The sequence below is a fragment of the Fopius arisanus genome, unplaced genomic scaffold, assembly GCF_000806365.1.
Source record: "Fopius arisanus strain USDA-PBARC FA_bdor unplaced genomic scaffold, ASM80636v1 scaffold00215, whole genome shotgun sequence".
NCBI lineage: Eukaryota > Metazoa > Arthropoda > Insecta > Hymenoptera > Braconidae > Fopius > Fopius arisanus.
This window is the reverse complement of record NW_011887954.1, coordinates 65,251-83,372: the sequence shown is the minus strand read 5'-3', so window position 1 is coordinate 83,372 and position 18,122 is coordinate 65,251. Positions and strand designations below refer to the sequence as shown.

The 18,122-nt window shown below is 34.7% G+C and overlaps 1 protein-coding gene across 4 annotated transcripts; it reads left to right on the top strand.

Moving 5' to 3' along the window:
• Positions 1-1,645: 1,645 nt before the first annotated feature.
• LOC105272601 (protein dimmed) lies at positions 1,646-15,872 on the top strand. Of its 4 annotated transcripts, XM_011314795.1 has the most exons (7): positions 1,646-1,867; positions 2,818-2,874; positions 3,386-3,785; positions 5,177-5,343; positions 6,634-6,822; positions 7,927-8,063; positions 12,379-15,872. In XM_011314795.1, exons 4-7 carry the CDS (start codon positions 5,218-5,220, stop codon positions 12,533-12,535), a joined length of 609 nt encoding a protein of 202 aa, XP_011313097.1. In that variant the 5' UTR covers positions 1,646-1,867; positions 2,818-2,874; positions 3,386-3,785; positions 5,177-5,217; the 3' UTR covers positions 12,536-15,872. The 4 variants fall into 4 exon arrangements, with proteins under 4 accessions (XP_011313097.1, XP_011313095.1, XP_011313094.1 ...); XM_011314793.1 differs by lacking the exon at positions 2,818-2,874; XM_011314792.1 differs by lacking the exons at positions 1,646-1,867; positions 2,818-2,874; positions 3,386-3,785 and adding an exon at positions 3,998-4,109.
• The last annotated feature ends 2,250 nt before the right edge of the window (positions 15,873-18,122 follow it).

The following is an 18,122-nucleotide window of genomic DNA, read 5'->3' as shown; positions in this document are numbered from 1 at the left end:
CTGAGGGCCTTATTCTCCCCCATTTCCCTAATTCCTTGCATGTATTTTTCTAGTTTTTATGTTTTTCTTTTATCTGGATCCTTGCTTTTTGGATGAAAATATATGTTGAATAGTTCCTCTGAATTCCTTCATTATCAGATTTGAAATTTCGCGCTAGAAAGCGCGAAATGTAGTGTTAATCCATATCCACAAGAATATACGATAGAAATATTCTATATACACTAGAAAAAACATTTCGCATTTCGAAAGAGCGAAGTGTAAAGTCGTTTTTTTTTTCCTGTTTTAATATTTTTATTGTATTTTCTTCTATTCTGGAAACTCGATACTTCATTTTTTGTATGGGAATATGTGATTAATGATTACTTTGAATTTTCTCATTTTCGTGTCCCAATTAATCAATACACTATACAATCAATACACAATCAATACACAATACGATCAATACACTTCCCTCTTTCTAGCGCAAAATTTGAAATATGAAAATGACGGAATTCAGAGGAACCATTAATAATATATTTTCATACAAAACTCACGTATCGAGTTTCCCGAATAGACGAAAATACGATGAAAATACCAAAACTAGAAAAAAAAATGTAAGAAATTGTTGCCTGATGATGGAACAAATGTCAAAATTCACAGAAAAAATAACCCTTTTTTCGAGAATTAAAGAAAAAAGTCTACGACCGGCCAAAACTTTATAATTTCTGTTCAACTACCGAAAGTCATCATTTTACAAATCATCAATATTCTTGCAGTATGTTTTTTCTAGAAATATCGTTGAAAATTTTAATAAAAATAAAAACTTAATTTGTTTTTTTCTGGAGAATGCCTCAAATGTGTATGTATGCGTTATCATAAAAAAATAAAACCCCATAAGAAGTTTAAGCGTGACAAGTGTAAATGTTCTTCTTCAACGGTACACGGAGAGAAAAATATCCGAAAAATTACGGAAATTTCACGTATTCGTGGAGTGACCTCGCTTTTCGGGAAAAAGTACTGGAGGTACCGTAAAATTGTCCTGAAAGTTTCGTAAAAATTCCTGGTCGCTAAGAAAATTTTTACGGAACTTACAGTATTTTTCCCCGAAAACCAAGGTCACCTCACGAATACGTTAAAGTTCTTTAATTTTTCGGGTATTTTTCTCTCCATGTAGGAAAATGAAGTGAAATAAGGGCATTGCATTGTTGAGAACGTTATCTGACTAAATGGTATGTAGGAATGGTTAATATTTCCCTGTCCAGTGATCATCATTTTTCTTCCCTAACTCTAACGTTGCGCCACAAAGTAATAATTAAAAAAAGTAAACGTTGAATAGAAGATGAATTGATGGAGGTCTGTCAGTGACATTGGCTGTATAAACATAAGGGAGTTGACTTGACAACTATAGTAAAAAAAAACATAACACCCGCTGAATAATACTGGCAGTACATATAAGCGTCTGTACCGCATTGGAGTGTTCTAACTTAGTATGAGTAAGTTTCACAGGCCCGTTGAAAAACGGGTTTCCCAGCGCCACGGCAGGGAGAATGCTGTATTTTATTTTAGAGGGGGAGTCCTCATGCTAAGACCGATTCCACCGAGTGGCCAATGCGGCCAAGAGGGAGAGCTTTCGGGAAGCAGTGGGAATACCGGCGACAAGTAACGTTTACAGTTATAGTCAGTCCGGATCGGGCGCTCGTTCAACCGAGATTACGCTCGGTGGCAACACCTTCTTTTCCATTATTATCTGTCGGCAATTACTTGTTCTCGTTAATTACTCGTACTAATAACAGAAAATTGACATATAGTCTAGTCCATCGTTGTGTCATCTGATGGGAAAAAATTATAAATTCCCAAATTTTAACGGAAATACTCAGTGCAATAAGGAGTATGCAATTGTGAATCATAATCTAGTTTTAGTTTAAGTTATTTCAAGATGTGAATGCGATGAGAATTGAAATTTGTTTCGGTTAATATTTATAACAACTTTCTCGGGAATTCCAAGCGTGCGATTAACGGTACCAGGATATTCCGTCTCGTCTTCCTACGCAAACACATTTGAAGCACATTAGAATTTTCATTGCATGTCCACGTGTTTTGTTCAATTGTTGACTTGTTGCGAGTTCCTGACTTTCTCAAATAAGCCGAGAAAATTGCGATATTTGAATATCATTTTTTGCAATGGCCATAAGAAATATTAAATCAATTCATTTTTCCCCACTTTATTGCAAGATTATTTTCCTTTAATTTTTAAATTGTTTTCCAATTGTAAAATTGAACGGGAATAATTCAATTTCATTGATTGAACTCCTTTCTTTATCAACAACTTTTCCTTCCCTTTCCCCTTGTTTTCAATGAAGCAAGCCAATAGAATTTCCCACCATTCAATGTCATCGGCACTTATTATTCGATTTGAATAAAACAAAGGGAGGATTGCGTCTGTGAAACTGTGAAACATTTTCTTCCTTGTAGAATACCGTTTCTGGGTTATTCGCCCGTTCCATGGAATTCCTCCGGTGCCTTTTCGTAGTCACGTGAACGTTATAGAGCTCAGCCTCTTTCACTTTAAACTTTTCTAGAGAATTTAGAACATTAATAAATAATATACTATGAAACGAAGCCTAATATTTTTTTTAACGTGAGTGCTCGGGTGAAGAGAATTAAATCATTTTCGATGAAATATCAAATATAGAATACTCAAAATTTTGTTTCTGACAAATATATTAATCGTAATTGAGCGTTCTATTATAATAGTCTATTTGTATATAATACCATTATGAGAAATATGATATGTCTATTTTATAGCGTTTCTAATTTCATTCCGTTTTTTTGTTCAAGTAAATTTTATCTCTTATCCGGGTCGACTAGAAGATATGGATCAAGTTTATATCATTGGTATGTTCAATTGGCGTCAATTTTTCGTTCATTTCGAATTGAACACTTGGGAATTTTTTATGAAAATCAAATAGTCTGCGATTACTCAGCCGTGGAATACCAGGAAAATAATAAAAAAATATGTTCTTATCGGTAAAAGCATTTCGGAATACAAATTTGATGATTTTGTATCAAATCCATTTTTATCCCAAGAGGGAACTAAAAGAAAACAGAATGTTAGTCGAAAATTTTGAAAAATAACTGATGTGTTTATATTTCAAAATGTTTTCTGATTTTGTTATTTGAAGATTTTTCCATTCTTCACTACTCTCAGATTTCTTTTAGGTGAAAGTTAAATGCAAAATTCAATTTCAATCAGTCTTTTTTTAATTTCCCAAAAATTTATGATTTTTTTATCTTTTACATTTTTTGGTATAAACATGAATTTCCAACAAATTTCAATCGCTTCACCGAAATTTCATGAAATAACTAGGAACTAAATTCTTATATGACCCTTAAAAATCAATTTCAGGTGAATCTGGAACTACAATTTTGAGTGTCAGAATTCGTGGAAATGAGATAATTTTAAAAGTGTCGCCCAGTGAAGACGAAATGCGGAGGATTAAGCGAAGAAGAGATGAAGAACGCTCCAGTGGATTAATTCCCAATCTTGTGTGTTTAAATGGGAATACCAATAGTGTTTAAAAAAAAGTTGAAACATTCAAATTTCATATAAAAAAAAAGGATGGAGTAAACTTTTTACAAACGAAAAAAAGAGTAGAAACCAGTATAAAAAATTGAAAGTGCCGTGAATATCAGCGAGTTCCCATAATATTGTGCTAGTATCCCAATAGGAAAAGATAAAATCCTTTTTTTCATTTTCCTCTTGGCTTTAATAATCAGAAAATTCATTCCCGGAACGAGAGAGACAGGTAAGAGACAGATGTTATTTTTCAGCATAATTTTTCGTTTTAAAATGGTTATCTTAGACGTTTCAACATCTTTTTTATTCATCCTCATTCCGGATGATATTGTTTAGCATAATCAAGTTTACGGAGAAGCATCGTTTGGAGGTCTGCATTTGCGCGGGTTAAGAGAGTGTTGAGTGTACAGCTCATTTGTGTCGTGGAAGACGATGATAATGACGTTAAAGGCAGTATGCATCGGGCTTGGCTTCGGGTATCTACGTTCATGAATAGATATGTCACTGTGTACGTGAAGTGTCAGAACGATAAATCACATGGAAGGTTATCGTTGTCAGTTTCTCCATTTTTTATTAAATACAAATATATATATATAGATGTATATATATTTTTAAATATATTTTGTGCAATATACAATAAAAAATTTGAACAAGTAATTTTATTTCATGACAGAAATCCGCAGGTTTCCCGTTCGAAAACGGAACCATATTTCATCCGCGTTTTCAAATAGTTTTTTTTCATTTTTTAATAGATAAAAAATACCTAAAAATACGTCTTACGAAATGAGGTTTGTTTTTTAAGGTTTAGCACCGGTAAAACGAATGTTTTGCTTTATCAGCCCCATTTAAAGCTGTGAGAACGGAGGCATATGACAGCCATTCCATATCTTACTATATTTTCTTATTACTAGAATCGTACTTGTAGATTATGGGTCTGTACATAAAAACACTGAAATTTATATTCTTTTCCTGGTTATTTGATAGATCAATTCGTCAACAGTTAAATGCAGACCATTCAAAGAATATAGTTTGTTCGATCTGTCTACTCGATTTATCATGTCGATGTCTATCGATCACAAATTCATATCGGCCTAGTTAATCGTCAGTACCAACTGACAACGGCACTGTGACTGTGTGTGTGGGGGGCAGAAGGGAGGTTGTATTTGTCATTTACAAATTCTGTTTCATATTAATTGCGAGTGATTGAGTTTAATTTTAAAATATATCAGCCGAAGCATTGAATATTCCGTCATGAATTAGCAAATTAGAGACAAATGGTTAATTTAAAAAGAAGTAGGTTGTTTTTTTTTTGAAGCAGTCATAATAAATGAAAAGCAACTATTCTAAAATAACTTACGTTAAATAACTAATGTTAAGACCACATATATCAGAATAAAATGGAAGTCCCTTTACTCAGTGTACGGCTTATCTCCGGTATTATTTGACTATGTAGCTGCCTACATGTATTAGTATTTCTGTCATAATGAAAATACGCTGACACGATCAACTTTCCGCGTACCAATGTACAAATCCGTCATTCCGCATTTTCTGGTGATCCACTAAATTTGCGCATGTTGATATCAAAAGATAACATTAACGAATAATCCATTGTGCTTATAGGTCGACTATACATTATTTCTTGTGAGGGGCTGAGGAAGATAATGCGAAACCTGGAGAGATCATCAGGCAGCGATCAGGACTGTGGAGATCAGGAGATGTATATCGACCTCGACGACGCGTCAGTCGACTCAATCACAGGGAAAAGAGGGCGACATCATGTTGCCGAGGTAAACCACTGAATTGCTCAGGCCGTTTGGAAAACAAACTGAATGGTCATATTATTGAACCAGCAAGCACATTTATGAAAATTTCCTCATCCTCTTTAAATTTAACGATCCTGACCTAATAAATTTTCAGTTGCTTCCCATTTTTTCTGTACAACTGATCCACCACTGAACTAATCAGGGTATTATTGAAACATTCATTGGTTATGGGGAAAACTAAATCCTTGACGAAAAATGTCAAAAATGTTTTTATTCATATTGTCTTCTGAAATTACTCCGTTTTTAGTTATGAAATTATATTTAAAATTGAATGTCATTGAAATTCTTACTTTATTTCGAGTTATCTACACATGAGGCGGTTTAATGAGAAAATATCAACAGCATTTTTTACATTAAATTATCTCTGACGTCGTTATTAAATAAAGATTATAATACTATATCAAGAGCTCGTTAATGATGAAATTCAGAAATTATCGTGATAATGAGCGACATTGGTGAGAGTATCAGACGACTTTGTTTGTACCTGATGAGATAACTTTCTTGAAAAAAGGTTTCAATATTTTCGTCTGAAATCCTTGTTGATGTACGTAATAAAAAACAGTAATCGTTAAATGATAGTCACAATTACTCATCGTATATCGTATAATTATCGGAATCTCTCAGTTATCGCATGTTAAGCAAAGATGGAAAAACTAGTGATATGTTAGAAAGTTTACTACAAAAAATACTTCCCTGCGACGAAAATTGAATAACAATCATGTGTTGGTTGCGTAATTCGCATGTGAAAGTATGATTCTTCAATTTATGTGAAAATTTAAGAAAAATTCGTCTTGAAATACATTTTGAAAAAGGGACTGAATACTTGGAATTTTCCATAATTTTTTCCGTGAATTGAAAAAAAAATGGGAAAGACTGTTTTCATATGTAATTAAATGAAGCTGACACCAGAAAAATTTTTGGAAACGGCAAATTCACTTCATGTTTTTAAAATGTTAAGATTTTAACACTGACATACATGAATGTTTTTTGAGTGCAAAATAGTTTATACTTTGAAAGTATTTTCCAATGCAAATTTTGCGGGGGTACATTTTTTAGTGATTTCAACTTTATTCAGGGTAACGAAACTCACACATATAAGTTTTATTGAATTTTGTTGTCAGTATTCAGCATAGTCTTTCCTAACGTCACTCGTATCACACTAATCAAATAATAAAAAATCTGGGCTTGATCACATTTTTCCTAGAAGTAAGTGATAAAATATTCAAATGAGAAAAGAATAATTTGCATAATTAGGTGGGTGATGAGAGTGATAGCAGTGGAAGCGAGCGTAGTCCGAAACAAGTCAAACGTCGAAACCGCGTTGGTCCAGCGACAACACGACGACGGAAGAGTGGAATTTCAGCAAGAGAAAGAAACTTGAGAAGGCTAGAAAGTAACGAGCGAGAACGAATGAGAATGCACTCTTTAAATGACGCATTCGAGGTAAGTCCAATATGAATAACCAGGGGGATGAGTCATGAAATAGTATATTTTGTAAAAAGTGCGGAAAAGTGATTTTCGGCGTGTGGAAAGTTTATAGCACGAGCTGAAGACGAGTAATCCCACATGCCGAAAGTCACTTTTCCGCAGTTGTTACGAAATATACAATTTCTTCCCAATATGCAGATCACTTTTTAGGCATGGCAAGTGAAGTTGAGCTTCTTGGAGTTTCTTTAATTTTTTTTCCGTAACTTTCCGAACTTTTCATATCTGTGGTTTATATTACACGGGAAGACGCACCCACTTGATATGAGTAATAATTTCTGAGGGTTAATATGCCCCTTTCAATATTGGATCTATTTCCAAGAACATAATTTACTGGTTATATCTTTCATAAAATACTTAATTATCGACGGGAAAAAACCTAATAAACTAACCGACTAGTGTGGAAAAATTGCAATTTTCTTGTCTTTACGCTTAAAGAAGAGAGCTTAAATTAACCCTCATTAGTTCCATTAATATATATTCTTAGAAATTTCTTCATTATGTCAACATATAATCAGAAAAATACAAGTTACAATTATATCAGATCTTCACAAAAATGATAGATAAAGTCAGAGCTGATTGTTCCCTTTGCGATCGAAAATTTTTAATCCGAATCAGAGGCTAATCAAGTTCAGTGATAGAAAATAGAAGAGCATGCTCATAGTTACAACGATAGAGTTACATTGTAGTACAAGATATTTCAATTCGCCAGAACTAACTTAAACTACATTCACTTCTGAATGAAAGATTTGAAGTATATACTAATAACCAACATGAGTGACGATTTAGAATTTAGAAGAAACCTTAAAGGTTAAGGAATTAGTAAAGATAGGAAAATTTTCCACCTCAACTCCATGCTAGGGTTAGTGTATATGATGCATATTTAAAGATTATTCGGAAATTATGCCAAAACTCACATCAGGTCAAGAGCAGTCAAGACATTTCGGAACAATTATTAAACTGTTTAACTCCGTTACTGTTGAGTAAAAAACAAAAACAATAATTTTTCATTTTTACATGAAAAAAAACTATATGAATTAATGAATCATGTAATTTGTTCAGCAATTGAGAGAGGTAATACCCCACGTGAAAATGGAAAGGAAGCTCAGCAAAATCGAAACACTTACACTTGCCAAGAATTACATAATGGCACTTACAAACGTCATATGCGAGATGCGAGGGGAGGAGCAACCGTACACGTAAGTTGAATACCTAATCAACAAATATATTAGAGCCTATCAATCTCTCGATTAAAACCCACATTTGTTTCTTCAATGTGAAATACACAAATTTTACATATGGATCCAAGTTTCATCACTATGATAAATTCAATTCCATTCGAACCTTGTATATTTCCCCCATCATGCAGTTGTAGCTCAATTTTTCATGGTACCGTTATTTCAGCATATTTAGCAAAGCGGGTGCGGATGGCCACCAGCAATTCCAATCACGTAGCCAGAAGCATCCAAACATTTTAAATTAAGGTTTTTCAACTCCTTTGTAGAATTGAATGATTTCACGATGAATGGTCAAATTTTGTTAGTAAATGGTCGCGAGAATACATTTCTAAATTACAATGATCCAATTGTATAAAGCTGTATCAGATTGAAGGTTTACAATAGTTTATTACATGAAAGTAATAATAACTCAATTTGATAGTAATTTGTTATACTACAAAATCAATTTCGATGCAAGGATCTATACTCAATAATGGTATTGAATAACTTTGTACAGAAATGAGCATTCTTAATTATTGACGGTGATGGCCGTGTGCGGTTAGAGTGCTGAATTGGCACGCGGCGGATTAGGTTCGATTCCCGATCATGTAGAAGCTAAAATGTTTTTTAACACTCTAATTTAGGCGTTTTCATCATCTGAGCGGTAGTTCCGAAATGGACGACTGGCTAACTTTTTTTCTCCTCAGGGTTTCTCTTCGGCCCGTAGCGTAATTATGGTGCATGTGGGATTGGGGGGAAGAACAAAATGTAAAAACGCTGAAGCTTTTCACCTTCTGCATCTGAGAACCGTATATGGGGGAAATAAATAGTTTCCTCCCTACGTTGTAATTTATATACTACTGTTTGCGCTACCCAGGGCCACGGCGAGGACGTAGCGGTTGTCGGCCCTATAATAACACATGTTGTTAAATTTAATAACCACGGGGAACACAAAGGGGTATTATTATTATTTACACACCTGGGAGCAACACCTCGACCGTGAGGGCAATCAATCACCTTTAATTTATGACGTAGATGATCGATACGGGTATAAACACTCCGCTGCCCTTCCTGCTGCAAATTCGGTAATTAAATTATAATTGAGAATTATATAATATCTTATTCATACCCATACTGAGCTCCTACGCAGCAATCTCATGACGCCCCGGCTAATGGCCCACTCCCGTGTGCGTCAGGCAGAACTCAGGGTGTAATGCCTGGACATTGTTTCAAGGCACGCTGCTATTCTTCTATCGGATGGGACGTTTCTCTTGTACATAAACTCGTTTACCACGTTTCATGTTGACCGATCCACAATGCCAGACGTACTGGCGTGCTTATGACTTTAAGTTATCGGAAGGTTTTCTCAGTGATCCGTTGTTGTCTAATTATGGGAGATTCGCCCACTCGGAAGGAAGTTGGTGTAGGATTGGGAAGAATTCCTTTCTTTCAATGACCACTCGCGTATTTAACTCGTGAAATGGTACTATATATTAACTTAAATGGATTAACATTACACGATAATGGCCTAGTTGGGGAGGTATACGCGTTATTAGGCTCTGCTCTTCGACTTAAACTTTGTTCCTCTCCCGATGGTACTCTACCGTCTTCCGAGTCCTCACGACTCCGTCAAAGCTCTCTCCACATCTGAACTTTTGCTGAGCTAAGCAGTCTCATGGTTGGTTTCCATTGCTAGTTTCTTGATATCACTAATGCCAAGTCAATCAACCTGCTCATCATATCTAAAACTGGACTTGGATGACAAGAAAGAGGGATCATCCTCCCTATTCTCATCATCCACTCTCAATTCTCTTTTGCATCAACACATCTTTTTTTTTAATCTCTTCCAACGCACTCCATATCATTCAATAAATAAAAATCACGCTCCGAAAATTTTGCATGTGGCGTCGAGGAAAATATTCAGTAATAATATAGGTGTTAAAATTATCAGATATTTGTCGATAGCTCCATCGTCGAGGAACGATTGCAAGAAATTTTGCATGTTACAAATCCCAAATATAAAGAACGAAGTGTATTTCTGCTGAATTTGGCACATTCGTTTCAGACAGGGAAGCTTGAGGAAAGTATATTGCCCATTTATTTTACGGCAACAGTAGTATTTGATGATTTGGTTTTCAAACACAGATTTCAACCAGTAAGCACAATGCTCGAGGTTTGTAGTGGGAAGTTTGTAGAACGAGCCGAAGGCGAGTTTAACAATCCCACGAGTCAAAAATTAGTACATTATTCACCCCCGGGAGAAAACACTTTCGACCATGGTGCATATGCTACCTTATGTCCCAAGGGATAAAAAGGGCAATCAATCACCTTTAATTTATGACGTAGGTGATCAATACGGGTATAAACACTCCGCTGCTCTTCCTGCTGCAAATTCGGTAATTAAATTATAATTAAGAATTATATACTATTTTGAGTGAAGCGAGGTTAGGATCGCGCGATTACGGGCACCGATGGCATAAAATTCCGAGTGGAAATTAGTTCAGGTCTACTTGAAGTCCAATCAGAACTTGATTCAGTTTCAGTGCGGTTCGCTTTATCAGGTAAGATCTGATCAGAACCTGACCAAGGTTTGATCCAACGTTTCGGATCCGAAAAACTACAAGCGAATTTAGATCAAGTTGTGATCAGACAGGCCTGATCAGATGACACTGGATGAAAACTTGATCAAGTTTCGAGCCAGTATATTGGACCCTATAAACTACAAATGGCTTTACATCAAGTTCTGGTCAAACATGCCTGATCAGATGACACTTGATGAAAACTTGATCAAGTTTCGAGCCAGTATATTGGACCCCATAAACTACAAGTGGCTTTACATCAAGTTCTGGTGAAACATGCCTGATCAGATGACACTTGATGAAGTCCTGACCAAGTTTTGACCCAGCAAGTCAGATAAACATGATCTCACTCTGAGATCAAGCTGCCTCAACACAATTTGTTCTCCTTCCGATTCAATTCCCTTCATTTTCAATTGAATAGCTCGATAAAAAAGAATCACAAATGTATAGGAAGCAAGGGCAATATATATAGTGAAGTATCAAACATAAGAGCGCATTATCTTGAGTCTAAAAAAATCATCAAACTTGCATCTGTTCATTGCGTTATGATTATTATAATTATCTTTTAATAATGAAATAAAATTTGAACCGAATATGTTTTCTCGCTCAGAATGTACATGCAATAATTTCAAAGTCATCAAATACTCCCTTGCAGATTGTGTAGGTAAAAAGAATCTACTCAAAAACAATAGTCCGGTAGTCCAGTGGTTAGGGCGTAGGTTTAGTAATCGTAGGTTCCGCGGTTCGATCCCCAGCATTGTCAAAAATAATAGGGTTTTTTCATCGCTAATTACAATCGGGCTTCATTAAGAGCGGTCAGATATAATAAAAAAAATTAATTATCTTTTGTTTGAAGTGAGTTATGGTTAATATTTATTATCGTTTTCGATATTCCAGTCATCCGATTTACATACATTTGACTTGATCAAATCCAGAACCGTTAAACCGGATCAGAAAAGTTTGATCAAGTCTTGATTTAAACTTGCGTTACATGTCTGATCAAAATTTGATCCAGTTACCGTGTCACTTCCGGATCAATCATCAAGTATGACCTGATCCAGTCTTGACTAGAACTTGACCAAAATTTCCACTCGGGATAGTATACGAACGAAGAATCACGCGACTCTGGCCTCACACGAGTTCTGAGCACAGATTCTCTCGTGGATTCTGTTCACCTATAGCATAAACATACTATGGCGATGGAAATGCACTACTAGCTCTTCAAATGTTTCTCAACTTTCAACGCATTTCAAACGTATAGAAAATGAGATGATGGTATAGCAATTTCTCTTCTGAAATTCAGGTAAAATTAAATAAGGATTTGAAAACATTCCATAACAATTCAATGCCAATAAATGGATAATTGTTACTGAATATTTGTTTCTAGTGCGAACCCACAAAAAAATCAGAATTATCCTTGAATACAATTACAAATTCTCCGATGCAGCGGTATATGCAACTGAAATCGTTTTAGCGCGCTGATAATTCCCGATATTGATTTATCGACGAACGGAACCGATAGTCGTCGAAAACAAGCCGGAATCACTCGGGTGATTGAATAAAACCCATTTCGGTTACAAATGAATGTACTTATCACTGTGCTATCACCTCCCTCAGTCGTCTGCTGTTCTTTCCTTATCAGTATGACTTCATTTAGAAATACGAAAATATATGCACTGAAATTAAAAACTCACCAAAATTTTTTTTATTTTGAACAGATTTGTGGATGGTGAATGTGGCTCAAGTAGTGGAGACAGTACTGGTCAGCATGAGTTGAGCGGTGGTGAACAGGTTGAAGAAGCATCCCCGACATCTCACCATGAAACAAATAACAACAGTCTACTACATGAGGATCTCGAGCGCCGGATACCCTAATTATATCTGTATTTGGCTGTCAAAAAAAAAAACGAAAAACCGAGTTAAAAAGAGCAATGAGGAGAGAAAAGAAAATGAGGGAGGAGTAATAACTTAGACCTCATCGATTCTGAACTCGATTAAACGTACCCTCATTTTGAGAGTAAAAACAAAAAGTAAAATGAGGAAAAAGGAATGGAGAGGTGTATAAAGAATACCGTTATGTGACACACAGAATCCGGCGAATTTTATTGAGGACACACGACGCAATTAAAAACCACGCCTTCAGGCTCTTGCAGATCATTTCTGCCTTGTGATTTTGTTGAGACTAACGAGTGTGATCTCCTGCGTAAGAAACTGCGTAATTGTTACATGACGGTTATTACCACTTCTTTTTATAAACACGATTCTGTGATGCTGTTGAGAAAGCAATAAGTGAACCATATTTTCATGTTTTTCATGCCTTACTTTAAGGTACTTTTTATGAATAATCACTGAACGAGCTTTATTCATTTTCCTTGATTTTTCTTTTTTGTTTTATTGAAGTAATTGTGAGGGAAGCCAAATGCCGCGACATAAATAGGCATCCGAGGAAAGTATGGCCTCGACCGCACTACTGTGATAGATTATGTTTTTTTGTTTCAGAATTTTCGGTACACCTAAATTTAGACATGAAGTTCTAAAATGGGTTAACTCTACGCATCGATTCAAAAATTAATGAACATCTAAAGATGATTCCTTCCTTATATTTCTAAGCATTGCCAACAGACCTTTCTTCTGAGAAAAACAATTTTGCTCTCCTAGGATATGCCATATTACTTCCAGAATGATGAATTTCTGGTAATTTGATGAATTGAATTTGAATTTGACTTTTTATGTGGAAAAATTTCGTGACTAGAAAGATGTTTCTTGTTATCTTTGCTTGAATTTTCTCTTGACTGAGATAATCATGCGATTCAAAAAAATGAATATTTTTATGATGAGTTGACTCGCTTTGCTACTTGATTTCTGAATTGTTCATCATTTATTCGTGTGAATCTCGCCTTTTTGTTGATGATAACATTCAATAGGTCTTATTCGTATAAAAAAATATTCATAATATATGTGGGAAAGTTTTTTCGTGCCTTGGTGTGAAACGCCTGATACGTATGTGTTAAATGTGTTAAATATTGTTTAAGCTGTCATTCCTGATTTTAAGCACCTACTTCAAATGCAAGAAATTGGTCTGAGGTCGTCTTTCTCTCTTTATTCAGTAGGAAAATCGACCACTGAATCAGCCAAATAATCATTGAAACATTAATGACATTTATGCAGCTGCATATATTATGTTGCTCTATTCTATTTTGTTCAGTTAAATTCATGGGTAATTTCTTTTTTTCTGTCTGGAGAAATTCGATATTTTCGAGTTGCTATTAGAGGGAAGCTACGTTTGAGTCTGAAATGCATGTTCTCTTTATAAGTTTGTTACATGATTTTTTTAATTTGTTTAATTATCTAAGGCATTCCGAGGGATCGTGGACTGCGTCTCAGCGGTTTTTAATAATTTTCTTTGTTTTTGTGAAGATGGTTGTGATTTTAGTTAGAATTAATAAGGAAATTCAAAGTGATGATTGATAATTGAGGATCTTTTTTTCAATGATAACCTAGTGAGACGCAAAAGTCCTAATTTCCGTCCTTAAATATGAAAGTTTTAAACAAAATCATTTGTTTATTGTTATTGAGATCTTATAGAAATTTTAAAGATTCATCATCAACCACCAATGTACTTCCAAGCTGTACAAATGTCATCGTTCTGAATATTAAGAGAAATACATTGGCGTGATGTTGTGCTACATAATCATATTGAGAGAAGAGAATTTATTAAGGAGAATTATTATATGAAAGATTTTATCAAGTTAACTAAATATTTTTTATAATGAAAAAGTTATTTTTTCCGTTTAAGAAAAAGTTTTATCCTCGTTCATACATTTTCTAAATATATATAGTTAGTTTACACAGTGAAATATAAATGGTTTCTTAGTAATGTGGCAAGATGAGCGATTTAATCGGGAAAAAAAAAGATACCCTTCCGTAAAAGTAATGGCTTTAAAGTAGACGATACTAATTTATGCTACAAGGGCTGAGAAGTATTTTGGTAACGTATTTTATAAAAATTTACAAAATGTTCAGACCGTGTAGCATATGTTATTTTATATTGCGAGGCTCGACTTACCGAGTATTTTTATTGTCCCAGGGAGGTGAGTAAAAAGGAAGGCGATAAACGGCCACTTACTGCCCTGGGGCAATAGATGTACGAGGTAGGGTGAGCCGAGCGACATAATAGTACATTATATGCAACAAGTGTGTGATGGGTTTTTTGGCTCGAGTCGGAAAATCCATAACACACGTAGTTCATAAATTATTTTCTATCATTGAGCCCGTAATCCACGATGCTGGCGAGCAAAGTCAGGTTAGAATCGCGTGATTACAGGCACCTATGATATAAAACGAATTCCTTGGGGATCGAGAGATATCCTAAAAAGAAAGCAGATAATTTCAAATCTACCTAATAGTTTTCCTGGAGTAGAGTTTGCAGGAATTTGTATTAATTCGTAATTATTGTATAGATATGTCCGTCATAAGTTTACACAAAAAACTTGTTGTGCAGAGCATGAAATTGTGTATACAAAGATGTCTTTTGATGAATTTCTCTAAAAATTGCCTGAATAATTCGCACAATAATTTACGATACAATTTTTAATAATTTTAAATTGATGCATTCTTAATAATATTACTTTACTATTACTTTACTATTAGTAATCACCTAGATATCACGGAAATGAAGAAGAATTAGCTGAAAATGCAATTTGGAAAATAAGAAAAATTCACTATTTAAATAATGCTTGTAGGGGATGTTGAGGTAGTATGTACACGAAGGATTAATCGGACATCCATTATAAATTGTTTCTTTCTTAATTTTCAAAATTTCTCTACCCTTAAGGCAATATAAATACATTACTTAAGTATTCAGCCATTAGTCGGTTGATAGACTGTGAAAAATGAGATTCTAAAAAAAATACATAAATAAAGTTTTAAAAAAGTTAATTAAGGCAAAAAAATCGCGAATAATAACCTATATCATCCAATGAACCTAAGATTCTAATTGCCTGTGCTTCCACGATATTTTTTATCGTACATTTATTGTCCTGTAATATACCGTTAAAATATTGAAAAAAAAGATTTTTTTTACGCCAATAATTTGATATTCGCTGTGATAAGAATTTTTCATGACTAGGAAAAAACATTCGATAGTGTTGATTGCTACTATACCAATTCAAATAAAAAGATGTCCATATTATCCAGCACTCCCCTACTTAAATATCATCTATTACTTTTTATTATTTCAAGTCTTATGAGTGACTATATTAGGTTATCAATCAATTTTTCCATCCAAGAATTCGTGAATATGATTTAACCATATTGGAAAATTGATAATTGCATATATGTATACATATGTGCAGGGAAGGGGTATTCATTAGATTTCACTTCAAATACTTATGAGCGTGTGCTAACATGAAAATTGTATATATTTTTGGAAACCAATTATGATATAAAACGAAGAATTTTAATATATACCATTTCACATGCTTAAGATATGAAATGTTATCAGTATATTCAACTGCTTTATAGTCGTTTATTTTTACTTGTGTTTCGAAGACTATTTGATGTGCATTTGAGACGAAAAAATCAACGATCCTGCGGTTTTTGTTAAATCCTGTCAATTTTCTTGAAATGCTTATACCTTATTTTGGTAAATGTCTAGTTCAGGTCCACCAAACCGTTCTGGATGTTTTGTATTTGGTTGAATGGGATTCCGTCGCCTCATTAAGGATCTGGTCACCTTTTTATCCGGAAACAATTAGTGCGGGAGATATGACATTGAATACACCGCTTTCTACGTTACCCAGGGCCACGGCGAGGCCGTGGGGGTGTGTCGGCCCCAAAGACATCACATGTTAGCACATTTAAAGATAATTGACACACAGAAAGATGGATTTATCTAATAGTCCCGAGCACTTCACTAAAATTCTGAATTCACCTCATCCGACCATCTACCATCGCTGAATGAACACCATGAGTAACTTATCCGCCGCTACCCTTCTGTAGCTATTCAAATTATTATAAGAAAGGTGGGTAAGGCATTTCAGGGACAACAGAGTTTACCTCAGGACTATTAATCGATGTATTTCCCTCCTTCTTATTTCTCTCTCTTCTTTCGTGTTGTCCTTGATCACTGAGACGAGAAGAATGGTTTTCGTTCAAACAAATGAATATTTCAATGATTTTTATTTTTGGTAGACTTAAGAATCTCTTATTTTCTACTATTGATTTTAATGGGCTTTGCTTGGAAAAAATATATGCAACATTAAGAAAGTTGAATAATTCTATGATTCTAAAAAACTATTTCATGCAAATGATACAAACAATGTTATCAGTGCTTTGCAATCTCTTAACCAATCAATAATACCCAGTCATAAGGTACCGGAGATTCTTATGTGGAATGAAAATTCAAGTAACTTGAGTTTTTTTTCAGGGAAGTTGCTAATACTTCTTTCATTATATGCTCTTCTTCTAATCTGAAATGGACGTGTTAATATTCATTTAATTGAATGCTCCAGTTTTTTATGCGATTCATGTACCTGAACTGGGTGAAGTTTTTGAAGGAGTCAATTGAGTTGGAGGAGTAACACCGTACCCGGAGGCATATCTCGTTGGAACGCTATCTCTCTTCGGTGGTGAAGTAGAAGATACATCATCGCGATTTTTACGCTGTGAGCCTCGTGCTGTCCAGTCTTCATCTGTAAAAAAAATTAATCAGTGAAATAATATGGCAAACTATTTATTCTTCAAATTATTTGACAATTCTCTTGAGCCTGGATGAGAATCTCGTATAGTTATGAAATAGAATGAACTTTCAATCTACTCACCACCTAATCGACTCACGTTCTCCTCTTCTTCACACACCGCGGGGTATTTAAACAATGACTGAGATGCCATGAGTATACTTCTGTCATGGCCTTTCGATATTGTCCTGACCTGTTTGTTTCTTGTTGATATGAACGCTCCAGACGCCTCATCCCCTGCTCATACCTCTCTATTCGTGAATATAAAGCATTCAATTCTTCTCGTTAGTTCCCTAGCAAACTATCAAAGTATCAAATTATGTTGCGTGAATGTTGCGTGGATGCAATTTTTGGATGAAAAATAGGTAGAAATCGATGAAAACAGATGAAAGAATGAGGTGGGATGAATAAGGTGGATTATTTGATGCATTTGACGATGTTTGATTGATTATTTTGGGATAAATTATAAAAAATATATAATGGGCAAAAGTGAGCATGAAAACAGCGTTCGGAAAATGCCGAGAGATGGCGGTAGGGTTATATTACCGACCTCGATAACCGAATTGACCGTAGCCGTTGAATCGCGGGTCCCGGGGCACTGTGCATTTGGGAGAAATCTATTTTTTTATTAACTTTTCAAACTTTCTTCTTCATAAATATGTAGGTGGTAATTTGGTGGAATTTAGGAGAACATTATCAGAATTTACGAGTAATTAGTTTTGGTT

Excerpts from the sequence above, each read along its gene's own strand:
- LOC105272601 (XM_011314791.1), top strand. Across the intron at positions 5,344-6,633 it reads GGCGACATCATGTTGCCGAG|GTGGGTGATGAGAGTGATAG; the intron begins GTAAACCACTGA and ends TTGCATAATTAG. Across the intron at positions 6,823-7,926 it reads CTTTAAATGACGCATTCGAG|CAATTGAGAGAGGTAATACC; the intron begins GTAAGTCCAATA and ends TAATTTGTTCAG.